This window comes from Hakea prostrata, chromosome 9 (assembly GCF_041222555.1).
Source record: "Hakea prostrata isolate BN-2017 chromosome 9, UWA_Hpros_2, whole genome shotgun sequence".
Classification (NCBI taxonomy): domain Eukaryota; kingdom Viridiplantae; phylum Streptophyta; class Magnoliopsida; order Proteales; family Proteaceae; genus Hakea; species Hakea prostrata.
The window spans coordinates 64,713,570-64,740,490 of NC_142608.1; the positions used below are offsets into that span (position 1 = coordinate 64,713,570).

Here is a 26,921-nt window from a genome sequence, read left to right on the forward strand (position 1 = left end):
CAAGATTTGTAATAAGAAAGATCATAATCTACTCAAGATACTTAATAGTGTCAATAAATGGATAGGATAGCTGAAATTACAATTTAAAAGTAGTGTTGAACCTATTCAAAACCAACTGATGCAATTCCAAACACACAATTTTACTTCACAGATTGGGCCGCTTGGTTCCCAAAGAAACCCCCTTGGGCCCAACCTATTTCATTAACCCCAAGCCCAGCCTACCTCATTAGCCCAATCTTCAGCCCAATTCTCTTAACCCATGGTCTGCCTTTAGACACTACCCATTGGTTACCAAAAAAAAAAAGAAGACACTACCCATTTAAAAGACCCACCTCGCGCCCAACCTATTTCTTTAACCCCAAGCCCATCACATTTTATTAACCCATATTTCTTAATCCATTCCATTTTCAAGACTCAAAGCCCAATCCAGCCCATCAAACCAATGTCCCACCCATTTATCTTAACCCATAGTTTGTATTTGGACCCCACCCATTTAACACATCTATCATGGGCCTGGCCGTTTCGTTACCCCAAAGTACACTTCTTCAAAATTTTAATTTGAGCCCAATTCACTCAAACAGACCAAGGCTCAACTCAAGGCCCAGTTCGAACCAACGATACACCAAACCAGCGGTAGTCCCGATTACGGTCAACCCAAGGGGGACCGAGAGGAAGGCCGGGAAGAGGAGTATACCGGTATAAAAGGAGGTATAACCATTTTTTTAGATCGTTTCGGAATTCCAATAAGAAGTGCCCTATTTGGTTGTTCCCGAGTCGTAAGTCGCCAGCCAAAGCAATCAATGGAAGTGAACGAAGGACTTCTTCGACAGAGAGACGAGCGCAATAGCTTTTTTATCAAGAGATACCAACAGCCACTGACACGGGAGCTGAACAAAGACTATACCAAACGGCGGATCGACAAGAAGATTCCAAAGAATTGACCGACCGAGCCAAGAAGAGGAAAATCCATCGTCTTCAACCTCTGAACTTCAGAATAGAAATGGAGGCGGCATCTAATTTAAAGTAGAAAGCGAATTCAATCATACTCTTTCAGTTTTAGATCATGCCCTCTTAGTACTTCATGTATTGGTATGAATCTTTTGGTAGTCCTGGAATTTCAGAGCTCTATTATTCCCATGTTACAAGGGCCGGCCTTCACACAAAGGCGAGGTTGCTTTGTTGTGATCAGTTGGTTGCTAGTACTGAGTCTGGAAATGGTCTCTAAGAGAAATAATATTTTGGAACTATCTTTCCATTTGTTTTTTAGTTCTTAACATCTATGTTTTGATTTCATAGGTTCTATCAATTTTTTGTGACTTGCATATTCTAGGGTTCCTATGGGTCGAAGTACCTTGCGTACAAGTGCATTGTAAAAACAACAAGTCAAGGTGTGTCTCAGTTTCTGTCTAATTTGTTTGCATTCTTCTTCCACCCCCCCCCCCCTCCCCCCCCCTCCCCCTCCCCCTAGTACCTTTGCGTACAAGTACCTAGTGGTTTGATCTTAATTTGAGGACTGAAGCTCCATAAATTTATATTATCAGTCTTGGTTGACTTGAGTGACATGACTAACCAGTTAGGAGCTAATATCCAGATTCAACCAATTTAGGCCGAATAAGAACCACTTATCTATCTTAGTTCCAAAATATGGGCCATCAGCTAATTGCTTGGTGGTCGTCAGAGTGGACAAAACCTTATTGGCTGTGACTAACAATAAATAAAGTGTTCCAATCTGATCATGCTGAGTTTTTGGTAAGATTTCTATTTTGGAAAAATTTTTGGTTGGTTTTTGAACTTTTATTTCAGTGGAATAAAAATCAAATGGAACAGACATTCTGAAATGGCTGAAGAGGCCAAAACTTATCTTTGATTGGTGGTTTAACAACAATGATTAATTTGGTAGGGGGTTCATACAGTAAACACCTCCCTCCCTTGTCCACTACCAGGTGCCCCCCCTCCCCGCCTTGCCTGCCTCCACTGCCTTCACTACCACAACCTTCCTAAAGATCTGTAGTAAATCTATTCTGAAAAGTTGGAATTCCAAATGAATTTCCCCTCTTTTTTTTTTTGTGTTTGGAATATTTCATATTGGTACAACCACAACAATTTCAATTTCATGACCAAAAATATATATTGTTGACTATTTAATAAAATTAATCAGCAACAAAGTAGAAGTCATACCAAATCTCGCCTAAGCTTGATCTAGTGGTTTCATCTTAACCCTGTATGGACTGAATAAGAGACTCATCACACAACCTAAACTGATCAAATTACAGCTTCATCAGGGTTCTTTGAGGCCTATAAGGATGCAGACTACATAATAGGGCTTTTAAACTCTGTAAGAGATGTTATAATTCCTCATATATGTAGCTAAACTCCAAAGTGACCTCTAATTTATTTTTTATGAGGTCTGTGGTGGATGTAAACTCTTGCACTGTAAATAATTACTGTAGCACCCAGACTAATAATGCTGGCTGTATAAAGTATATTATGTTCTCATAAGCAACAAGTTGCAGTTATAGTCGTTAAGCCTTTCTTACATCTGTTATTTAGGCATAATAGAAATTTTAATTTTGGATGGATGCTCGTCTGTTTGCTAAGCTTTACTTATTGGTCGATGCTGAAAAGCAGTTTGAAATATCTCTCTCTCTCTCACTCCTGTGTTCTTTATTACAAAATTTCATGTCACTGACAGCTAATAGAACCAGAAAGACATCCTCCAATTCCCAGAAGGCTTCGGCTTTCAGCCATAAATCAGACTATTCTTCTTCATCTGCTACTGCGAATCTAACGAATGACAAAGAAGAGGAAGTAATTGAGGCTTCAGTTCCTGAGAAGACTGCTGGGGTGTTTTCACATCAACCTGACTGCAAAAAGCTCCCTTCTATTGGCATTGCCAACTCAAGTTCAACCATTATGACAGATAAGACTTTTAGAACCAGAGGCAGTCGTCGAGGATCATTTACTTCTTTGCTAGTGGGGGCTAGAGAGCTGGGGCCTACTGAAGGTCTGTTACTGCTTCTTTCTTCTCTGTCGATGATTTCATATTGGAAATTGGCATTAATTCTTATGGCAGGTTTTAGGTGAGCTTGCTGAAGGTGTCAAACAGGAACAGCTACCAAGTATTGATGATACTGCTAATCATCTTGGAAGTAGCTGAATATGTTGATGAGATCTATCAGTATTATTGGGTTATGGAGGTCATATTCCCACTGTCCTCTCTGGAATTTTCTTACTCATAATTTTTACAGTTTCGTTTAGCATTAAGTATGCTGAGCATTACCCCAGCTTTGCATTGGAGACTAGTGGTTTGAATGAGGTGCTAAACTGAAGGGGTGTAAAAAGCTTACTAAACTTGAGGGGTTGGAAGGTTTGCGATTGGTGGAAACTATAAACTTAGAAGAGTGCATCAAGTTGGAAAGTATCGTCGGGAAGAAAAATTTTCAGGTTGGTTCTCCGTCCTCACCCCGTGGTCCCAATTCATGGGAACTATAAATGGGATGATCAGGCAATCTATCTTACTTGCAGTTAAATTATATTTGTATTTGTGCAAGGAACAAACTTAATTGTTAGCCTATCTGTGAATATATCATCCCGGGTATATATTGATGATCATCCGGGCATGCATCCCAAAGTACAGGGATGGTTGAAAGCAGAAGGTACAGTAGAAGGCATGAAAGCAGAAGCAGAAGCAGAAGCAGAAGCAAAATGTATGCTGAAATAGTTGAAGTGGCAGCAGAAGGAATGGCAAATGCTGTAAAAGGTGCAAAGCCAGAAGGTATAGAAAGTGCATAAGGATAAGGTTTGCAGAAATGTAGAAGGTACAGAAACAGAAAGTATTGCACAAGATATAGAAAGTGCAGAAACAGAAGGTACTACAGAGCTTCATAAATAGATCAATTCAATCAACCAATCAAACTTCAACAGATGGAAACATGGGAGAAATAATCTAATAAATGACCTAGAAGACCAATTGATGAATTTAAGAATAAGAATCTAACTAATAAATGTCCTAGGAGAAACTGAGGCTTTTTCATATAAAACTAGAAAATATTAGATCAAAAGGGGCGGGTGAGAAAATTGATCTGATCTGATCTGATCTGATCTGATCTGATCTGATCTGTATGTCACTGTCATTTATGCAGGGGAGCAACATAACTTACATGGTTTATTGACTTTTTCCTTTTTGCAGACTTACTTTGGACATAATTTAGTCAGCAAGGAATCACTAAATCTAGGGAAAACAAAAGCTATTAAGATTGGAGACCAGAACCTTCAGCAGCAGATGCAGTAGCTTGAAACCTTTTCATTCATAATGGTATTGATGGTTTAAAGGTGGTCTTAATGGTCATAATATTCCATTGTCCCTCTGTACATTCAGGTGAAAAGTCAAGTTTAAATTCTTAATGAAAACATTCTTCCTGGGGGTAAAGACTCGAAGCAGGTGCTGTTTTTAGTTTCATAGGATAGAGAAATTGTGCCAAAGATGCCACTTATCCTAGTTTTCTTTGACATTTTTATTACATTTACCTTCACCAGGGCAAAATTTTTATTTCCAATAATCTTGGATAGGAATTAATCTCTTAACTCCAGACTGCAAGATGAAACGCTCGTCTTGGGATGTTTTATGGAACCTACTTAATTAAAATTTTCTAATGTCCATAAAGTAATTCCTTCTAATGAAATTCAGTGAATTATCAGAAGGCAAGTGGTGAAGTAGTTAGAAAAGAATAGAGCCTAACTAAAATGAATTGATAGAATTGGCCATTGAAAAACGTGAATGGCATTCTTTATCCTGTCATCTTATTAGCTTTCAGTCTCTCCTCTAGCCATGAATTGAGGAGTTAAAATAAAATCCCAATTAGACAGGAAGGAGATTAATACCAGCTTCATGAAAAGATTGGAACTGTGTCAACTGGCATCCAAGCATTCAAGGTTATTGATCTAGTTGATGCTATTGTCCTTGCTGTTTTATCCTCTGGTTGGTACCACCGATACTCATCAAAGTGCCTACTCTGGATTCCCTCAAAATAACATCCTTGCTTTTAGAAATGACTTTATCACTTTACCAGCCAACTGAACAAACTTGAAGTTCGTGTTGAGTATTGAAACAAAGATCTTAGTTACTAGAAAATGTATTAGCAATCTTGTATGGATTCAAATTCACATTAGGCCTCTATGATATCCAAAAAATATTAGATGCCAAGAAGAGAAAACCTGTGGTTTTGGCTCTTGAAACAATGCTGCAGCAACATGCAACTCCCTAAGATGGCAAGTTATGCAACTTTGTAGTACTGTCAAGATATACTTGTTTTACTATTTAAGGTCCCCTCCCAGGTGCCATGTTAGATTGAGACTGGTTCCCCACAGAATTACATGTTGATTCAATAATTAAATCCAGTTTAAGGGGGGAAAATTGACTCTTTCTTGCTTCTTCAACCCAGGATGCTGCATTGTTACATGCAGGATTTAATGAACTCTAGGTTATTTATTCTTAATGCTGTCATTTGGTCTCAGCAACTTCTCGCATAGATAGCAGGAACTGTCATGTCATCTAAATCAACTAATAGCTCTGTGGTGCATGCTTACTTTATACACTCTATTAGATGAATATGACCTAATTGCATCTTGAATCATTCCAAACATGATAATTCATTTCTTTTGAAATGGCTTACCCTAGATATCATAAGAACTGCAAGATAATTTATGATTTGATACACATATTAGTATATATTGTATCATCTTCCAATATGCTAGTTGAAATAATTGCTCTTAAGGTACAATGGATGTAGGTGGGTGGATGGAATTTCAAGATTCTTATTCTATTAAGCCCCCTGATTTCCTTCATTATTGTTCTCTACAACCTTTGCTTGATCTGAGCCTGCCATTTGATGAGCCATGTCATAAGTTGCATGGACACCAACGAACACATAGTAAGCCAGCATTATGATTGTACAGATACCAAACCTCACAAAAGCCTGGTAGCCAAGAGAACCCATCAGGAACAGGTTTGTTGCTATTGACAAGGATGGCAGCCAAGGAACAAGAGGAACTCCCCAGACTTTGGGAGTCCGCTGCTGAGGCAAAAGAAATGAGATCCCCATCGTCCCCAAAATCCAGAATGGAATGGTTATTGTATAACCAAACCAACCATTAGGTCTTAAGCCCCAATAAGCTGAAGTACCCATTGAGGAAGCAATAATGATTAACAGAAAAGCTACCAGCTTCAAGAGGTTTCTTTGAGGAGTAATCCCTCTGACATAGTATCTCCTCACTAAGAGTGCGACTGCCATCATCGCAAAAACGAAGAGCGTGCTAATGGATAACAAGCTTGACAGGACATCTAAGCCGGAGAAGAGAGCAATACAGGCACTTAAAGTGGTGATCAAGAGAGTTGCATTGATGGGTGTACCTGTTTTTGGGTGGACAAGAGCAAACCACGGTGGGATCATGTGAGCCCTTGCAATATGAGTAGTATAGCGTCCCTGGCCAAGTGCTCCCACCAGTAAAACAGTGGTCATTCCCTTGAGTGCACCTAGAGCTACAAAATACTTTGCCCATTTCATCCCCACACTCTGAAATGCAACAGAGTAGGCTGCATTTGTATCCAGCTCTGTATACTTCTGCATCATACTCAGTGACAGGGCCATCAAGCAGTAAATTACTGTGATTATTGACATGGATCCGAGCAAACCTACTGGAATATCTCTTGATGGGTTTTTGGTTTCTTCGGCCATGGTGGCAATGTTATCGAATCCACCGTAAGCAAAATACACAATTGCAGCTGCTTGGAAGACTCCTTTCACCCCATAGGGGAAGAAGGGTGTCAGGTTGGCAGTGTTGGCATGCATAAATCCTGCAATTATCACAAAGAGTATCACCACTGTGTTTATTGCTGATGCAATCCAATTGAAGTATGATGTCTTCCTGGTGCTTATCATTGCAAGTGTTGCAGAGATCATCAGTACTACTACTGCAATTGGGTCCAAGAGGTTGTAATTATTTGCTAGATTGGGTGCATGTATCCTTAACGAGTTGGGGGGGCGGTTCAGAAGTGTTGCGAAGTAAGAAGTCCAAGCCCTGGCTACAGCAGCACCACCAACAATGCTCTCCAAGAGTATGTTTCCTGCAGTTATGAAAGCAATGAAATCTCCCAACTCCACTCTCAAATAAGCAAATGATCCCCCAGCTACCGGAATTTCTATGGCGAATTCTGTGTAGCAGAAGACAGAGAGCATGGCCGAAAGACCTGAAGCAACATAAGACAGTACTATGGCAGGACCTGCATGATCATGGGCTTCTTGGCCTGTAAGGACAAAGATACCAGCACCAATGACAGAACCAAACCCAAACCATGTGAGATCCCACCAGTTGAGGCATCTCTTCATGTCATTCTCGCTTTGTCTCCGGATCTCCCCGACCTCAGTGGCATCTTCAGATCGGCTGATGAGTCTGTCCTTGAACCGAAAACATGTTTGTGAGAGTGCTGTTCTATAGCTGCTCCAGTTTTGAAAGGATTGTTCAGGAAAGAAATCTTGCTTGCTCCACCTCCAATAGTTTCTTGGCTGGATATCATCCTTGCCCAATCTCTCTCCTGAACCCATCAGAAAATAATTTGATCTATCTGAACTTCAACTTCAATTTCAGTTCATCAATTGATTGAAGTGAACTTAAGCTTGAATGTTACTCTATATAGAATCTCCTATGAGATACTGATATATTTTATTTGTTATTGTATCTGAATTATTGATGATTGAAGTATTCTTTTTGTTTCTAGTGATAGTGGGGCACATGCTATGTTGTTTTAGATATTTGTTACAAGACTGTCAGATCGGTTGCAACTTTTAACTTTCAAGTCAAAGGGAAAGATGACTTCAATGTCATTATTTGAAAAAATGGGCTGGCTCTTTGGATTTGTCTGATTATTAATTGTGCATTTTTCTTTTTAAATCTCAGTTTGGAACTAGTCTTTGTAACCATTTTGATTATAAATGGTAACACATGTCGAGGAAGTAAGAAAAAAACATTGACAATCAACCAACAGGTTTTGGGCTTTGCAGATTGCCAGATTCCCATGAGATGGATTAGTTCTGGAGACTTTTACTTGACTTTTCTGTTCTCTCTCTCCCCTATTGAGAAGTCAAACTGAGCAAATAGGCAAAAATCCAAAATACAAATTCAGCAATGGCCGTTTTGCTTGACCAATTTACCTGGAAATAAAACCCCTTTTTTTGTATTCAGAAAAGGCGTGGATATGCAACCAAATTTTTCAGAGAAGACCTGCGCGCAGATAATGTTGGTAGACATCGCGAATGGTGATGTGAAGACTTTGAAGAAGTTGATTTTATAGTTTTTACTTTTCTGGGTGACAGAAAATATATTGATCAAGACCCACATGTGTACAGAGATCAGTCACATTTACATTATATCATTCATTTTTTCTCAAAACCTTGTGATGAGACTAATGCCATATTAGAGAACCACTTCAAAAAGAAGCAAGTTTTTTAAATCAGACCTAAGGTGCGTGCAATAGGGCTTCAAACCCATAAACAATCAGACGTATATAATCCCGATGTATCACATAAAGCTTTTTTCATTTGGATTCCTTTTCTTACTATTAACTAGACCTTTTTTTTTTTGTTTTTTTTTTTGCGCCCTTTTTCCGGCGGTTCCGTTGCCATATATTAGGATTAGGCCACCCCTGTTAGCTAAATGTAGGGAAATCAATACTTTCGTTACAAACCGTCGCCGAAAATGCCTGAATGCTGAAAACAATAATGTTTTTGGGCATGAAAACTGTCGCCGAATATAATATGTTCCGCGACAGCTTATGAGCTACCATCGCTATATACAGTATTTTCGGCGACGCTTACTTGCAACCGTCGCTGAATATCATGCTGAATACCCCCGCCCACAGCTAGCGCGCCCAATAGGTGGGTCTCCTTCCTAGGAACTGCTGGCCATTAGAGGAACCTTGAAATTATGCAATATCTTCATAACTATTATCATTTCTTGTAAGATGTGAAAAAAATATATATGGACTGCATGATTCTATGAACAGGTTTGAGCTTGATACCCCTTACCAGCAAAGTCAGACCCTGTTTCTCTTCTTAGGAACAATAATTATTTCGTACGTAGGATTCACATTAGTATAATCCGGATATGGTTTGCAGGTGGTCAAGAAAGTACCTGTTCTTGCTGGAGTGTGTGCAACTGATCCATTTTGCCGAATGGATCACTTTCTAAAGCAGCTGGAATCAATAGGTTTTTGCGGGGTGCAGAACTTTCCAACTATTGGACTTTTTGATGGCAACTTTAGGCAAAACCTTGAAGAGACAGGAATGGGATATGGGTTTATAAGAAACCGTTGTGTAATAGTGTGGTTTTGAATGGGTCATGTTTGTGATATTTGGCGACGGTTTAAGATAAATCGTTGTGCAATAGTATACTTTTCGGCGACGCTTATCTACAATCGTTGCTGAAAATGAAAGTTTGGGCGACGCTTTATAAGTAACCGTCGCCAAAAGTATTTTCCCAGTCGCACACCAAAAACCGTCGCGGATTTTCCGTGATGCCAATTTCGGCAACGGTTATAACGCGTAGTGAAACATTTTTGGCGACGGTTTGAAACTGTCGCCAATTTTTTTTTTTTTTTTTTTTGTAATGAGTACGAGATGCCAGATGCATCGAAAAAGAAAGAATACGATGCCAGATGCATCAAAAAGAACAGAATACGATGCCAGATGCATCGAAAAAGAAAAGAATACGATGCCAAATGCATCGAAAAAGAACAGTATGCAAAAGGAAGAACATACAAAAAGAATCATACAACCAACAAATGCTCAAAAACAAAGATCAGATCTCTAGATGCCTAGATGCCAGATGCATCGAAAAAGAACCATACGAACAACAAATGCTCATTGTCTGCCACAACGGTCCTCATTCATTTACCGCGCTTGTTTGCTTCGTTTGAATAAAGTGTAGTTTACCAAAACAAAAAAAAAAATAAAATGGACAAACCTTAAAGACCAAGTAAGGATTCGAACCAGTTGGAACGGGAGATTCGATCTCGTTCCGTTCTCAACCTACGACCAAAAATTCATCAGGAATCTCGACTGAAATGGACGGTCGAGATCAAAATCTCATCACAAAGACAAGTTGATTAATACAGAGCGTCATTTCCTCCATATAGTAGGCCCTGAAAAGTAACAGAGATAAAAACTGGGTTAAAATATGTTGCATTTTAAAGGGCATGATACATATCTAAAGCTCTAATTCTGCTCCTTCCTTTATAACCAATCCCTTTAGGTTAATCATTAATTGGTCAGAATCAGGGACAAGATCAGGGTCAGAATCAAGACCAAAATCAGGGTTAGAATCGGGCCAAAATTAGGGCCAAAATTAAGGCCAAGATCAGGGTCAAAATCAGGGCTAGAATCAGGGCCAGAATCAAGGCCAAGATCAGGGCCAAAATTAGGGACGGGCCGGGATGGGCTGGGCGGGCCAAAGAGTAATCCTAGGCCCACCCTTGGCCCTAGTTCAGGGCCAGAATATTTTGGCCCTAACCCGCTCTTAGGGCCAAAATCTTTAGCCCAAGCGCTATTCGGGCTCAGGGCGGGCTTAGGGCGGGTCAAGGCCACTAGGGCCAAACTTGCACCCCTATGGAAGGGTTGATCGATCTTGGGAATGTGAAAACGCATGGCCACTCAGATTGCACAAAAATTGAGGCATTTAAATACCTTAAAGAAAGTGCCCACAATACATCTAAACCTTGATAATTATTGTTCATGTATCACAACCGTTCATGATGTATTTTTCAACAAGAAAGTTGCTTGTGTCATTCAAAGTGGGTAAGTTCTTGTACTTGATCTTTATTGTACAATTTTTTTGTCTTATATGTTTGCTCGTGATAACATATTTTTCCACAGGCATTTCAAAGGATTCGGATTCGAATCCTTATAGGGAAGAAATTCTGACCCCAAGAGATTGGAACTCTTAATCTCATACTTATAAGACAAAAATCTCTTGCGCATTCACAAAAATCACAAATGAATCCACAGATTTCATTCCGCATATTCAGTTAACCAAGCAGTTAATTTTATAAATTATGACTCCATATATTTAAAATCTATAGATTTGAAATCTCTAGATATTTGAAATCTCCAGACTCATGTAACCAAACATGCCCTTAAATGATCTCATACCCTCCCTAGTTAGGGTTTGAATTATAAAATTGGTAATATATCTATTCTACAATTTGATTTTTTTTTTTAATTAACAATGATCCAATGATGCTTTAAATTTTATACCAATCATAACCTTTATATATATATGCTCAAAAATATATATATTTCTACGTGAATGGAGCCCTAATGGATCTAACTAACTTGATATTTTAATTAGTTCAAGTCACTTAGTTTAGATTAGTTCAATTTGATATGTTTTTCATTTCCGCTAACTATTAGTCCTTCAAATACTAGATTAGTTCGCGCACTTAGTTTAGATTAGTTCAATTTGATATGTTTTTTCTTAATTTCTTCAAGTAACTAAACAATCTAATACAGAATAATGGATTTGTACGTGTGCTATACATGTTTAATACTTGAACATTTAAGTTCAAATGGATACTGCAACCAATTTAGTTAATCTGGATACTTTTGGGGCATATATTATATATAGCTTTTAGCATGAAAACTGAAAATCACAATGAATTATTTGACATGTATTACAAATACTATATCATCATCTTCCACTGCTATAAGCCACGTTAGATGAAGTTGGAAGTGGATGGAATTTGAAGTTCTTCCGGCATTAAGCTTCTTCATTTCCTCTGTTGTTAACTTCCACAACCTTTGCTGGATGTGGGTTTGCAATTTGCTGAGCCAGGTCATAAGTAGCATGTACAGCAACCAACAAGTAGTAAACTAGCATCACAATCATACAGATACTGAACCTCACAAAAGCCTGAGACCCAAGAGAACCCATCAAGAACAGGTTCATTGCTATGGACAAGGATGGCAGCCAAGGAACAAGAGGAACCCCCCAGACTTTCGGAGTCCGCTGCTGAGGCACAAATATTGCGATCCCCAGCGTCCCAGCAAACCAGAATGGAACAGTAATAACATAACCAAACCAACCATCAGGCCTCAAGCCCCAGTAAGCTGAAGTACCTATTGAGGAAGCAATGATGATCAGCAGAAAAGCTACTAGCTTGTAGAGGTTTCTCTGAGGAGTAATTCCTCTAACATAGTATCTCCTTACTAAGTGTGCAATTGCCATCATTGCGAAAATAAAGAGTGTACTGATGGATACCATGCTTGATAGGATATCCAAGCTGGAGAAGAAAGCAATACAGGCACTTAAAATGGTGATCAATAGGGTGGCATTGATGGGTGTACGTGTTTTTGGATGGACAAGAGCAAACCACGGCGGAATCATGTGAGACCTTGCGATGTGAGTGAGATAGCGAGCCTCGCCAAGTGCTCTCATCAATAAAACGGTGGTCATTCCCTTAAGTGCACCTAGAGATACAAAGTACTGTGCCCAAATCATCCCCACACCCTGAAATGCAACTGAGTAGGCTGCATTTGGGTCTATCTCTGTATATTTCTGCATCGCACTCAATGACAGGGCCATCAAGCAGTAAATCACTGTGATTATTGACATGGATCCGAGCAGACCCAATGGAATATCTCTCGACGGATTTTTGGTTTCTTCAGCCAAGGTGGCAACGTTATCGAATCCACCATATGCAAAATAAACGATTGCAGCAGCTTGGAAGACTCCTTTTGCCCCATAAGGAAAGAAGGGTGTCAAGTTGGCAGGGTTTGAATGAACAAATCCTGCAATTATCACAAATAATATAACTGCTGTGTTTAATGCTGTTGAAACCCAATTGAAGACTGATGTCTTCTTGGTGCTTAACATTGCAAGTGTTGCAGTGATGAACAGCACTGCCACAGCAATTGGGTCCAAGAGGTTGAAATTAGTTGCTAGATGAGGGGCTAAAATCCGCAATGAGTTAGGGGGGCGGTTCAGAAGCGTAGCAAAGTAAGAAGTCCAAGCTCTGGCTACAGCTGCACCACCAACAATGCTCTTCAAGAATATGTTTCCTGCAGTAAGGAAAGCAATAAAATCTCCTAATTCAACTCGCAGGTAAGCAAAAGATCCTCCTGCCACCGGAATTTCAACTGCAAATTCTGTGTAGCAGAAGACAGACAGCATCGCCGAAAGGCCTGAAACAACATAGGACAGCACTATAGCAGGACCTGCTTGATAATGAGCTTCTTGGCCTGTTAGGACAAAGATTCCAGCACCAATGACAGCACCAAACCCAAACCATGTTAGATCCCACCAGTTCAGGCACCGTTTCATTTCATTCTCGCTTTGTTTCCGGAGTTCCCCGACCTCACTGGCATCATCAGATCGGCTGGTGAGTCTGTTCTTGAACCGAAAACATGTTTGTGAGAGTGCTGTTCTATAGCTGCTCCAGCTTTGGAAGGATTGATCAGGAAAGAAATCTTGCTTGCTCCACCTCCAGTAACTCCTAGGCTGATTATCATCGTTGCCCAATTCTTCTGGTGAACCCATGAGAGTGTTTTGCTGTATCTTGTCTTCAACTTTGCTTTTGGCGTAGCATATTGTGGAAGAAATCGATTGAAGTGTTAGTCCTTATGCCCAGTTGATGAATACAGGTACCAAAGAAGACCTTTCTTGGGAAGAAAAAGGAATGACATCAACCGATAGAATTTGGGCTTTAGAGATTCCAAGAGGTGGATAAGTTTACAGACTTGATTCTCTTTCACACACACATGCACTTAACTCTCTCCACAGCCTCCTAAGCAACCAGTTCCAGACTCAGAAATACATCAAGGAAAGAACAAATGAATGACATCAACCAAGAGGATATGGGCTTTGCAGATCCCAAGGGGTGGATAAATCCCAGAGAGCTGTGGTTTTATGACATCAACTCATGGAAACTATGGATTTTGAGGAGGTTTTCTGATTCACAGACAAAAACCTACTGTCGCAGTCAAGGAGAGTCAACTTTATTTACTTATTGAAATTAATAGTTGGTGCAACAAATATGTACAAATTAATTAAACAAATTTGATAAACACTCATCAGTTTTTTGTTTTTTAGTGTAAGAGAGTTTGAATCTTTGGAGTGCGTGAATCATGATACATCCAGAGGAGATGGAGGCTGTTTTCTTCCATTCACAGTGGCTTTGAATTACAAAACCAGAAATATCCAAAGATCACAATGGCAGGGAGAGACATCCCCTAAGCAATATAACAATAATACAGATGGTATATTCTGCCATTGGTGACAATATATGAGATTCAAATAGTATTGTAGTTCAAGCATTTTTCCTGCTCTTTAGCAACACCAGAACACATGTATGCTAAGCAATATAACATTAATACAGATGGTACCTCACAAAACTTGGATATTCTGCCATTGGAGACATGATATGAGATTCAAATAGTATTGTAGTTCAAGCATTTTTCCTGCTCTTTAGCAACACCAGAACACATGTATGCTAAGCAATATAACATTAATACAGATGGTACCTCACAAAACTTGGATATTCTGCCATTGGAGACATGATATGAGATTCAAATAGTATTGTAGTTCAAGCATTTTTCCTGCTCTTTAGCAACACCAGAACACTTGTATGCTAAGTATGGGCTACATGACATGCTCTTCAAATTGCATGGCAAGAAAAAAATCATACTGATTTTTGCTCTCTCCCTCCCACCCCTCCTACCTTTTTCCAAAAAGAAATAAATAAAGACAGTTTTAACTGTCCAAGACAAACAATATAGTTATAATAATTGAAACACAATTGTAATCTGAAACAAAAGATATGGATGCCACTGAACTGTTTAGAGGTTCAAACATTCCCTGCAGAAAAAATCACACGAAATTCACAGAACCAAGGATCAAGAACCAAGTATGACATGAAAACCAGAATGAATTCTTCTCTTAGGTGCAGCAGAAGACAATATCAAGTTAAAACTCAAAATCGTACAGCTCAAATATTCTAATGTGAATTATCTCAGATGGCTAAGAATTACAGGGATGTGAATTGTGATGGCATCAAATTCATACCATCCTTGATTAAGATCACATCATGTATACTGGCCATTGGCCAAGGACCAATAAATATGTTACACAAAAAACCAGAAGGATATTTATATACATCATTCTAACATCAGTAAATGTAATAACAACTGATTAATAAGCCCAAGAAACACATTGCAATTCTCTTTTATCATTAAGGAGAAAGAGTTTTAGTTTCAATGGAAAATCCAGGATGACAATAAATGACTCATTACTATAAAATGATTGGACTAGTCAATGTTGCTTGAGCAACTAAAATTTCATAATATTCTAACAAAAAGGAACTCAAATTTGGAATAAATGATTTCTCAACTCTCAAGAATAAACCAGTTCTGTAATCATGGTTGGAACTTGGAAGGCTCCCCTGCTATAGAATAGAAATGTAGAAAATTATCAAATTTTGCTCAATAAAACTTTCTGTCGTTCAATTAAAGATACATAAGGAAGTTGGATATTCCCAAAGTCTCTTGAAGGACAAACAAAGGGTTAATACAGATTCCTCTGAAGCAAGCCTGTCACAAGAAATTTCTAGCTTTAGAGAACAGACAGAAGGTAAAAGAGTACTAACTCAAGTAATGATAGTCAATTATTTCCAACTAAAGTGAAGGACTCTACTTGTGTCAACTTGATCCATAAACAAATGGAGGCTTAAAATCAACTAGAGAATTCCACAATCAAGTAACCAGAAAATATAGAAAATCAACTTTATAGAATTATGAATCCAACTACTTTGATGAGCGCATGCTACTCCATGGGAATTTAGCAGTCCCAGCATTGGAATCACCAGGAACACCACGGCCTCTGTGTCTTCCTTGCATGGTAGGTTGCTTCTCAGGCTTAAATCTGCTGTCACCCTTGCCATCAAGCCAATGAGATTTCCCTTCCTTTTCCTCAACAATGCTCGACTTTGACTGCTTATTCATTCTTTGCCTCTCCTCTTCGATTATGCGCATTGGAAAGAGATCTGGAGAGATGGATAATGGAGTCTTTAAGGTTACATAGGCCTTCTTGTAATCTGGTTTCGCAATTAGTAGACCACCTCTCTTCTTCTTCTTACCCTCCATGTTTAATGTTTGGACCTTCTCTACTTCAAAGCCGTACAATGATTCAAGAACTCTCTTGATTTCAATCTTTTATATGTAAACAAAAGAAGCAATAATAAACAAATAAATATAATAGTTGAGTTTAAATATATAAAAGAAAAAACTATTGATAGCCCATAAATCACCTTTGAAGCTGAAGGGATAGTTTTGAGTGCAATTTCTGTGATGTTGTTGAAAGATGAAGGCATGAGAAGCTTTATGGGGAGATTAGCAAAATGGATGACTCGTCTTCCCAACCTGCTGCCCATGTTGCTTCCTTCCTTGTTGATGATCTAATTACTGCATATGAACAATAAAAATTAAATGGGAGGTAATATAAGTATATGAAATTCACTTATCCACCATCCGTTCCTTAAGTAGCATTAAAGAAAAGTAAGTTAGTGAACATCAGTATTCTAGTAGGTTTCTTCTGTCTATATATAAAATACCTAAGAGGCAGTCAGCTCAACACTCAACATAGAGTTGTCACACTATCCTAACAACTGCAACCTAATCAATCTCAACTACACATCCTACTTCCTTTCTATGAACTACTTGCTTGTTTTTTACCTTGCTCTTAACAACTCTCCATAATGATCTTATATTTGCCCTGCCTCTCTACAAACTCCCAATGTTTCATTTTACCTCACCTCCTGGCCAATGTTGATCTACCATGCATCCACCTTTTCCTCAATTTCTTTCATTTCCTCGGCAAATATTAGAAGAACCTACCTTCCTGATGCAGCCAGCAAAAGAAGACAGGGAAATAAGCTAATTGATATGATTATTAGACCTATCCTGTTTGTGTTTCAGCAGTAATAATCTAGAGAATTCCAGCAGCTTCCAGATATTTTTAGCAGTTTCTATTTTGTGGACTTGTAACTGTGCTCCTATGTGGTTGTTCTGATTCTAGGAACTTGTTAATAGGTAGTTGTTAGGTTGAGTTGCACTTTCTTCTGGTAGAACCTAAGTTATTAGATTCCTTTCCTTTTTCCTTTTAGTAAGGTTTCATTGTAAAACATCAAGAGTGAAAACATGGGTACACACTCACTTCACAAAAAGGCTTGTGCAGCTAAAAACCCCAATAACTACATTTTCTGTCATTTTGAAAGGAGCTAGTCAGAATACAAGAATGCAATGTCAATGAATATTGCTCAAATCTCAGTTGAAGTCCAAAAATAAAAGGTCAAAAGAACACACTATTTCAGCTAAATAGTGAGAATATTATTTAAGCTAACAGCAGTATTGCAACCATAATGATTGTAAATCGACAGAACAAAGAGTATCATATGAGCAAAAACTAAAAGAATTCCTGGTTGAAGAAAGAAATATAAATACTGGAAACAGCATACTCTTTAAACAGAACTACAAGACCAGCACATCAATATCAAACAACAGCTTCCTGCAACCACAGCTATTCAAACCTTGAAGAGAAGAGCCATTGAACAGAACAATGTTACAGAAACACCAAAATCTCATTGGCATCACAATTGAAGATCAGAAACATGGAAAAACAAATAATTTTGTGTCTATGCTCCACCTGTCTTATTTTTGGACAGGAACAATCAGCCCAAAGCGTAAATGGCATCATTTATCACACACTTTTTCAATCATACCAGCACATTAGAAACTCAAACGATTCAAACCTTATTTTCTTAGATGCAGAGATCGCCACTGCGGGTAAGAACCCACACGAGCTAATGAGGTAAGACACTACAAAATTGTTCTAAATCTGATCTATGCGGCTTTGCGAGGAGATGAATCTGAGAAATAAAGGGTTTCGAAGCCGTTGAAGCTTGCACAGTCTTTCCAATTAGGAGAAGATTTAACGTTCTAGGTTGGATATAAATAACTTACCCCTTTTTTATTAGTTCAACAGAGGGTCTTCAGCTGCTTCCGCTCCTTCTGTTCATCTCTGAAGCCAATGTATTCTGCCCGTTACTCCACTAGGGCATTTGGTTTCTTTGAACAGAGGTAAGACCGTAAGGTATACAGGCATGGTTCGCTATCTAGGATGGAATCGGATCCAGAGGAAGAAATCAGGAAATCAGGGTTTGATTTTGTAAATTTCTAAAATAGAAAACGTTTGAAAGTAAAAAAGGAAAATGTATTTCCGTTTATATCCCACATTTTTAATCCCAACCATTGGATTTTTTTTTGAAAAGTCTGGTGAAATCTTGACAATTGGAGGCAGCCACGGTTGGCTGCCCCAAATAAAAATTCCAAGCAAGGACGGGTTTTAAGGGATTTTTATTTGCGGCAGGCCAACTGGTCCAGACTACACCATCTTTACAAAACAAGATTCAATGGTTGGGATTAAAGGCGCGACACTAAATGTAAATATAATTTTTTTTCTTTACCTTCAAAGATTTTCAATTTTAAAAATTTAAAAAATCCAACCCCTCTCTCCATCTGCCGGACTGCTTCACCGTCGAAGATCCTCAAGAGCGATGAGGATCTAGCAGAAAATCTTTTCATAGAAAAATTAAGAGTATTTTTTATGAATTTTATTTTATTTTTTGACCATTTTTCATTTTTGTGAGTGTTTTATATCTGGATATCTATTTTTATTTACTAGATAGAAGTCTAGAACAGGAAAAATCTCACAGACAAATTTTGATTTTTATCATTTTTGGATTTGGAGTAGTTCTAATTAAAATGTGATTATATGACCCAGAAAATAGGCATAAGAACATTATTTACTTTTCTTTTCTTGCGTTGAAACAATATTTACTTTAATATAAGAGTGTAAATTGGTTCAGTTTTGTTTGAATCCTAAGCTACAGGAAAACTGATTTTTATTAAATATAATGAGATTTGTCATAATACTTATAGATATAATACTGTACAATTAGCACACAATTGGCACTCAGTTGTGATACATCTAGCATATGATATAGCTATCGTATGAGTGAGCGTTCATCTGTAACATAAACCAATAGATCAAAAAGACTATATACCAATAGATCTTTCTCTTCAACTGAACAAAATACCACTTTAATGATGTGAAGAAATTTTTTAAACTATTGTACTTAAAAGAATCAAGAGGAAACTACAAATACTAATAGCATTAATCCTAAAACAATGCAACAATGGTTAATCTCTTCACAAGTTGCAGATTAATGAAGAGTTAGCTTTGTAATTTGTGTCATCTGAGTATTAAATTCAAGTTTCAAATCCAACGCTAACGCTTTAAATTGTTATTAGTTTCTTCCTCGATGAGAGAGATGTATACAGTTGTACAGGCTCTTCATCTATAAATTGGTGATTGTTCTTCAAATTATTCTAGTAAACAAGTCTAAACCAGCAGCTTGACCTGAAATGGCCGAGGAAGATGAATACTATGATATGATGATGAACACAGATTATTCATACTACTACAATCAGTTCGGTTGTGATAGCGAAGACAACCACAAGGAGGATTGTGTGAACAATGAGGGTGGTGTTGATGATGAACCTTCTTCAGATGATTCTGATCATGAAGATGAAAAGGATGACAGAAACTACAGCAATGCTGGCATTAATGGACATTCTGGTTGGATTGATGCGGAATCTGGGTTTGTCTGGTGATGAGTTTTATACTTCAAACCGATATCACTCTGAGAATGATTTTGAGGATTATTTCTATGGCTTCCAACAGGAAGATTATCCTGGTTCTGAGTTTGATGCCAATTTTTCAGATTATCTATCTATCTAGTATTTATTTTTTCTTTCTCTGTTGGGCTATAAGGATCTAGTATGTGAAACTTTGATGTTCATTATAGTATGATAGTTGTGTAGAAAATAGAAAAGCAAAACGTTAACAGAGAGAATGACCTGGATTCTGATTCTACCATTGGGGACTTTCCTCGAACACATAGTTACATGATATCTCAATGATTAAAATCAACAAGTCTTAAAAGTAAAACCTATAGAAACGTGAAGCAGAAGGTGGGGTAGAAAACTTCTGTAGAAAAAAAATCAGAGGAGGTAGATCAGATAATCTAACATTCTAACTCTAGAATACAATCTAATGTAAATTCCATGATAAACAAAACAAAAGCAAAACATAAAAGATCAAAATGGGTGAAAGAATAAATAATCAAGAGATTTTATGCAGAAAATTTACCTTAGAATGACGAATCTATAGCAAGACTTGAGAAATATACAGCCACCGAGAACAGTCGTTCTTGTGAAAGTCGTGTATAGGGTTTGAGAGTGAGAAAGAAGAAGAAAATTGATTTTCATAAAGAATGTCTATTAACGATTTTACCCTCGTCTTTTAACTTTATCAGGGAAACGGAATCCTTGATATTGGTATTTGAGGGGGGCAAAAGAGTCCGATCGGAATTCTTATAGTGCTGACTGCTCTACCCCTTCGTAAAATAATTTCGCGCAACCTTCGCCCATTGCACGGTTTTCTTGTTTGTCAGATAGATCGAACGCACAACAGAGCGCAAGAGAACAGAGAACAGCAGCCATGGCGACTCCAGATCATCTCTTCAGCCTTCGCAACAACTTCTACTTGGGAGCTTACCAGGCTGCCATTAACAACAGCGATGTTCCCAATCTCTCTCCAGAAGATGCGATCGAGAGAGATTGCCTTGTTTATAGATCTTACATTGCTCTCGGAAGCTATCAGGTTCTGACATCTCTCACTACCTCACTTAGTTTACTCTAAATCCGCAATTAAATCCGCAATGAAACAAAGATCCGATAATATTTTCTTCCTCCTTCATGCTTGCAGCTTGTCGTTAACGAAATAGATTCTTCGGCTGCCACGCCTCTTCAGGCTATCAAATTGCTTGCCCTGTATCTCTCTGGGCCAGAAACTAAGGTTGGTTTTTTTTTCTTTCCAGATCCTTCTAATGCTTAAGATCTGAGAATTGACGTTTAAACTAGTTATAGTCACTGGATCTTCCCTGAATTTTAACTTACACAAGTAATTCATCGAGACCTCCCAGATCTCCCACGCTCCTTTGCGAATTGATATTTTAGAATCCTTTCCTGTGATGTTTTGTTTACATGGCTTGTGGTTGCAATCTTTGTTGGTGTCTCATATTGTGTGATATGGAACTCGGGCGCCGAGATTGGCTTATATTTTATTAAGGTGTAAATGATGCATTTCGGTTTTGTAATTGTGCAGGAATCTTCAATTTCGGGTCTCCAAGAGTGGTTACAGGATCCAGCCGTTGGAAGCAACCCTGTTTTACGACTGATTGCAGGGATCATTTACATGCATGAACAGGATTACAATGAGGCTCTGAAGCATACCAACGCTGGTGGAACTATGGAACTGTTAGTTTTAAATTACCTTCTATTTTTTGAAATTTCCGAAATAATTAAATACTTTTCATGCGTAATATCATTAGCTGATATTGTGTGGGAAAATTTTATAATCTAGTTAGAAGATCAGCAATGACATATACTGCTGAAGTTGGAAAATAAAGAGCACACATTTAAGCAAAACTTAATGTGACTAAAATGAAGATTTTGTGGTGGATGAATGGTAATAAGATAAAAGGAAAAAGTGAACAAGTTAGAGTGAACCTCGGCGTTAGCTCGGCGTAGCCCTATTCATGATAAGTTGTGACATATTTGCCTGAGGTGGCATGGACATGTGCAATGTAATTCCGTAGATTTTCCAGTTTAAAAATGATCTCAAACTGAAGTAGCTAAAACAGCCAGACATAGAGAGCCTTGAAATGATAATTGGAGAAGTGGACAGAAGATATCTATAGCTTAGTACTAGGATCCTGGGTAGTTTTCAATACAACAGGTTAGAGAAATAGGATCTGTATATGCAACTGCATTTAGTTGGCACTTGGTGAGAATTATGGTGCAGATTAAGGCATGAAGTTTCGGTTGAGAATGGTTCAATTTCCCTTCAATTGGAAAATTTTAAAACCCTTAGTAACAGTATTTATGTATTCTATAAATGAACTTTTATAGAAGGTGAAGCCCATTACAGATGCTTGTTGGCTAGAAATGTTGTAAATAAATAGAGTAAGATTACATTTTGTGATCCCTTATTTTAATTATGAATGATAATTTTTTATAAGGAGTGTAGATAGTAGTTAAACCTTTGGGTAATCACTGCTTGATTACTATTTGAACCTTCAATACTCAATATTTATCCTTGTGGACCTTGTCTAGGAAAGAAAAGAGATCATGACTAACCACAAGATTGAGCTAATCCCTAATTTAATTCGTAAGACTGATGCGTTGCTAGTTATGAGTACGTGAGGGTCTGAGAATCCAATGGATCAGAGTAACGCAGAGGTAAAAGCCTGAGCTGAAGTGAGAATTTGTCCATCTTTGCTCACTCTAGAATCAGTATAAAAGCTTTAATTTACTTGTAAGTTGTACTGAGTCACTCACTGTAGAGGGGCCTTTATCCGCTCCTTATGATCTTCACAGCGTATGTGTTCTAATATTGATTTTTTTTCCAGAAACTATGGAGACACAAATAAATGTAAGATTAGAACCAAAATAGGTCTAATCCCAGTCAGCATCAAATAGAAAATCTACAGGAACAAGAAAGAGAACGGCGGGATCTTAAAATGGTAACCACCAAAGAAGAGAAATTGGGAACTCAAATGAGCGGAAAGATAACCTGCTGAAGTAACAAATGCATTGAATACTATCTTGACAATCGTTTGAATGCTTTTACTGTAGTAGAATTAATCCCAACGAGTTAAAGAGCTCTTGAAATTGAATAGGGCAGAATTAGGGTTTGGAATCAAGAACCAGTGAAAGAGAATGGATTTCTCATCCTTGGTCTCTCAGTTATCCTTTCACTACTCCTTTAGTTTTCTCTGAAGGTCATTATGTGGGTTTTCTTGCTTTTCTGGATTCAATTCAATTTCCATTCCTTTACTTCTCCATTATTGAATAAAAACTAGTCTGTGATTTTGATAAATCTCTTCTTTTGCAGGCATGCGCTGAATGTTCAAATTTTTCTTAAGATGCATAGATCAGATCATGCAGAGAAGCAACTGAAGATTATGCAACAAATTGATGAGGACCACACTCTAACCCAACTTGCAAATGCATGGCTAAATTTGGCAGTGGTAAATGCAAGTTCTCGAACTGGTATATTTGAAAATGAGAATTTTCCTGTTTATGACCTTTGTATATTGTTCTTTTATTCCAGGGTGGTTCTAAGATACAAGAAGCTTACCTGATCTTCCAAGATTTCTCTGAGAGGTTTCCAATGACCACATTGGTTCTGAATGGTAAGGCTGTCTGTTGCATGCACATGGGTCACTTTGATGAAGCTGAAACTCTGTTGCTAGAAGCACTAAACAAGGTATTTTTCCTTGGACGCTATAGAAATGATAAATCTAACATTTTAAAATGTGAAATTAACAACAGATTAATATTTTTCCAGGATGCAAAGGATGCTGAAACTCTGGCCAACCTTTATGTATGCTGTCTTCATCTTGGCAAGCAGTCATCTCGTTTTTTGAGGTAAGCCATCAACATATTCTGTCTCCTCCCTTGAACTTATTAGCTCGTACTTGCCGATAAAATTACTAGTGTTGAGCATAATAGATTGATGAGCATCTCTCTTAGCAGGGAAAGTTCACAAGTATTTAGGAAAAGAAAAGAACAAGATTGACAATGACAAAAATTTTGCAATTCTAGTGTTGTATATGCTCTGCCCCTTTTTGACATAGTAGACTTTGATTTTATAGGTAATGAGCAGGCAAAAATTTCTTGTCTGTTTTGTTTTTGGTGGTGTGTTTTCTTTTTGGGTGGGGGGATCTGAACCATGGCTGTAAACCAGGTTTTCTAACCCAATTTGTCCTCCCTGACTGGTGGCAAAGAAGAGTCACTGGTGACTCAGGGTAATGTAGATCAGTCACAAGAGTATCTGATGCAGCTGATAACTTGGAGTCTTGGACCCAAACTTGGTTGGATAGATGGAGATTTACTGGGTCCAGTTTGAGTTCTGGTCTAGTAGGGACATTAGTTATCTAGTTATTTTCTGGATTTTTTGTTCAGTCTGCTGTTTATTTTGAATTTGTGTAGGCAGTGATAGAGTTTCATTGTGTTTTTTCGAGTTAGAATAGGTGTGCTTGATTTCTGGTCTACTTTTCTTTTTCTTTTTATTTACCTTGTAATTATGCAAATATACAGTTAGAATTCTGATATCTCCTCAGATTTCTTCCCATCCTCCACCAGGATCTCAAACTTTGGTCCAGAAAAGCATTTACTTTGACCAGTCCTCTGGTTTGAAGGAAATATCAGAACAATAAACTTTAAAAGGAAAAAATATTAGGGATGAAGAAGAATGGGTAGTCCCTCTCTCCATGTCCTTTCACCGTATTTTGCCCCTAACCATTAACCATTTGTCTCACCGTACTCCCTCAAGAGCAAAGCACAAGGCTATGTTTTGTTTTCTCTCTCATCTCATTTATGAAACTTGTGAAGGCAGTAGCCCCTTATGTTGAAGACTCAAAAACAAACTTTAAATCACTAAAAAGGAAATACCTCCAAGTTCAAAACATAACTGGGAAACTTAAATAATGGAAAAACCCAGCTCAAATCAGTTAACCAAACTAATGAATTAAATCCTGTATTCTTACTTTGTACTCATATTTTTGGTCTATTACAAAGAAAATTCATCTGATCAAGGGCCCAACATATGCATACCAATCCAAGGGCTTATTTTCAATAAAATAACCCCTTTAAGTGACTTACCTGCATCACCGGGAATGTCTTCACTAAATTTAAAATTTATTAGATACATATATATATATATATATATACATGGGTAGCCAGAAAAAAATGTAGAAAATCAAGAGAATCAAATGCCATTTTCCAAGACCCCAGCCACAATCCCCCCCCCCCCCAAAAAAAAAAAAAAAAAAAAAAGGGGAAAAGAAAAGGGCCGGCCCTGCTGGGGGAAAACCAAAATCCTAAACGAGAAAGTACATTTTTGTACAAGACCAACCCGGAGTAGCATGGAATCAGAATTCCAAGAAACCAAGTCTTTCTTAATAATTCCTTTGCAAAGGAATCTCATCAGATCTGTGGCTGCATATCTTCTTGATGCTTTGCTTCAAAGTATCAACTTATGGAGGTCTTCTCTACCTTAGCTATTGTACAAATTTTAAGCACAATAAGTAAGAGAAAATGTCTCCTCCCAAAAATAAATAAGGGCAAATTACATATAGACCCCTTGTGTTTGTAGTCAATTACGTCTACTACCTGTGAAAAAAGAATCAATTACAGATGCCCCCCTACTGTTAAGAATTGAAAGCTATAATTGGGCAGCTCTGCTGAAGCAGTAAGGGGGCATCTGTAATTGATTTTTTTTCAGGGTTAGTAGATGTAATTGATTGCAAATATAGGGGGTTTATAAGTAATTTTCACAATAAATAAAGATACCAGATTTGAAAGACAGAATCCCAAAGATGGCAGCAGGATTACAAATGACTGAACTAAGAGATATTAAAAATTTTGGAAGTTCCTTTTTTTAGTTCTTTCAATGAAAGAAATCTTCATTTTTAAGACTTTGGGTAACAATGGATGATGAATTATTTCAGGTCAGTGGCGAGTGCTTAATGGGGAGTTCATTGGAGGCAGCTTTGGTGCCCTTGGTTAGGGCATGCCTTCCTGGGCTCCCCAGGCAAAATCAGTGAATTACTGCTACCATATCCATTAATGTTAGTGTCCTGCTTTGGCCTGTGGAAGCTGGAGAGAGAGATTTAAAGGGGGGTGAGAAAGGGATAGAGTTGAATGTTAGGGTTAGGATGTTTTGGCCTTTATGTGTTTATTTATTTATTTTCTCCCCTTCTTCTCTCTCTAAATAGAACAGACACAAGGTCTACGTGGAAGGTTGCAGTTGACCAAAAGAGTTTACAGGACTCTGGAGTTTTTGCTCGATTGGGTGTTACTCAGGAAATCTCCAAGTCGAGTGAGAATTAGGGCAACTGTGTTGAGTGCTTTGATTTTCTATGCCTCATTTAGTCTACATGGCTCTTCATCCGATTCTCTATTCATTTGACAACAACCTTTGAGTCAAGTGAAAATGGAGGCCACTCTGATTTGGGTGTCAAGTAGGTTTCCTGTCCGGTTTACTCGAGTCTGGAAGGCATGTTATGTCGGACTTGAAATATTCTTATACGATCATGTAAATCCTCCAATCTGATATCCTTATAGTTATGTTATTCTAGTGCTAAAAGAATTTGCATCTGGAGAGCACATGAAACTTTACGTTGCTATTAGAGGGCCAGCTTGAGTTGCCTATATAACTAATCGCAATAATTTGTTTATGCAGCCAATTGAAACTCTCACATCCTGACCACATGCTCGTCAAACGTATGGTGTCTGCTGAAGAGAGCTTTGACAGAGCTGTTCAAACAATTTCTTGAAGGTTTCGTGGATCAGTCAACATCCTGCTGGGAGTTTGTGATCCTACAGTCTGCAAATTTTTTTCTTCTTATTTCATATTATTGTTTCTTTATCTATTGATGTTCATGCTGTTGAAGTTGTAGTGTAACTAGTGTTCCCCTTTGCTTTCCCTTTCCATGTCCTTATTTGTTCTGATTGAAGTTTTGGTCATCATCAAGTATTCTAAAGTTCGTGACCTCTTATGAACTATACATGGATCCAATAGAGAAGAATGAGTTCAAGGATGCTTTGTTGTATATTTTTTGTTGTTGTTAGGATGCTTTTCCTTTGTCTTCTTTTTTAGGATATGTGGTATTTTGAGGAATTATTTCA

General features: G+C 38.0%; 3 protein-coding genes, 1 long non-coding RNA gene and 1 pseudogene across 4 annotated transcripts; 2 read left to right on the plus strand and 3 right to left on the minus strand.

Annotated features, from left to right (window-relative positions):
* Positions 1-756: 756 nt before the first annotated feature.
* On the plus strand, positions 757-3,821 carry LOC149006124 (uncharacterized). The gene is made up of 2 exons (XR_016175646.1): positions 757-1,388; positions 2,693-3,821. It is a non-coding gene; the product is annotated as an uncharacterized LOC149006124 (long non-coding RNA).
* Positions 3,822-5,511: 1,690 nt separating this feature from the next.
* On the minus strand, positions 5,512-7,647 carry LOC149006125 (cationic amino acid transporter 5-like). The gene has a single exon (XM_089169215.1). The coding sequence runs from the start codon at positions 7,599-7,601 to the stop codon at positions 5,823-5,825; it is 1,779 nt and encodes a 592-aa protein (XP_089025341.1). The 5' UTR covers positions 7,602-7,647; the 3' UTR covers positions 5,512-5,822.
* Positions 7,648-11,518: 3,871 nt separating this feature from the next.
* Positions 11,519-14,217, minus strand: LOC149006126 (cationic amino acid transporter 5 pseudogene; annotated as a pseudogene).
* Positions 14,218-15,365: 1,148 nt separating this feature from the next.
* On the minus strand, positions 15,366-20,421 carry LOC149006127 (Ribosomal protein L23/L15e family protein). The gene is made up of 3 exons (XM_089168008.1): positions 20,314-20,421; positions 16,352-16,505; positions 15,366-16,253 (listed from the first exon to the last, which is right to left on the minus strand). The coding sequence occupies exons 2-3, from the start codon at positions 16,472-16,474 to the stop codon at positions 15,849-15,851; spliced, it is 528 nt and encodes a 175-aa protein (XP_089024134.1). The 5' UTR covers positions 16,475-16,505; positions 20,314-20,421; the 3' UTR covers positions 15,366-15,848.
* A 107-nt stretch (positions 20,422-20,528) lies between these two features.
* On the plus strand, positions 20,529-26,833 carry LOC149006128 (coatomer subunit epsilon-1-like). The gene is made up of 7 exons (XM_089168007.1): positions 20,529-20,826; positions 20,932-21,021; positions 21,331-21,482; positions 23,122-23,257; positions 23,341-23,496; positions 23,578-23,657; positions 26,476-26,833. Exons 1-7 carry the CDS (start codon positions 20,665-20,667, stop codon positions 26,567-26,569), a joined length of 870 nt encoding a protein of 289 aa, XP_089024133.1. The 5' UTR covers positions 20,529-20,664; the 3' UTR covers positions 26,570-26,833.
* The last annotated feature ends 88 nt before the right edge of the window (positions 26,834-26,921 follow it).

Excerpts from the sequence above, each read along its gene's own strand:
- LOC149006127 (XM_089168008.1), bottom strand. The coding sequence starts at position 16,474 with ATGGGCAGCAGGTTGGGAAGACGAGTCATCCATTTTGCTAATCTCCCC. Across the intron at positions 16,254-16,351 it reads CTATCCCTTCAGCTTCAAAG|ATTGAAATCAAGAGAGTTCT; the intron begins GTGATTTATGGG and ends TACATATAAAAG.
- LOC149006125 (XM_089169215.1), bottom strand. The coding sequence starts at position 7,601 with ATGGGTTCAGGAGAGAGATTGGGCAAGGATGATATCCAGCCAAGAAAC.
- LOC149006128 (XM_089168007.1), top strand. The coding sequence starts at position 20,665 with ATGGCGACTCCAGATCATCTCTTCAGCCTTCGCAACAACTTCTACTTG. Across the intron at positions 23,258-23,340 it reads CATGGCTAAATTTGGCAGTG|GGTGGTTCTAAGATACAAGA; the intron begins GTAAATGCAAGT and ends CTTTTATTCCAG. Across the intron at positions 23,497-23,577 it reads TGCTAGAAGCACTAAACAAG|GATGCAAAGGATGCTGAAAC; the intron begins GTATTTTTCCTT and ends ATATTTTTCCAG.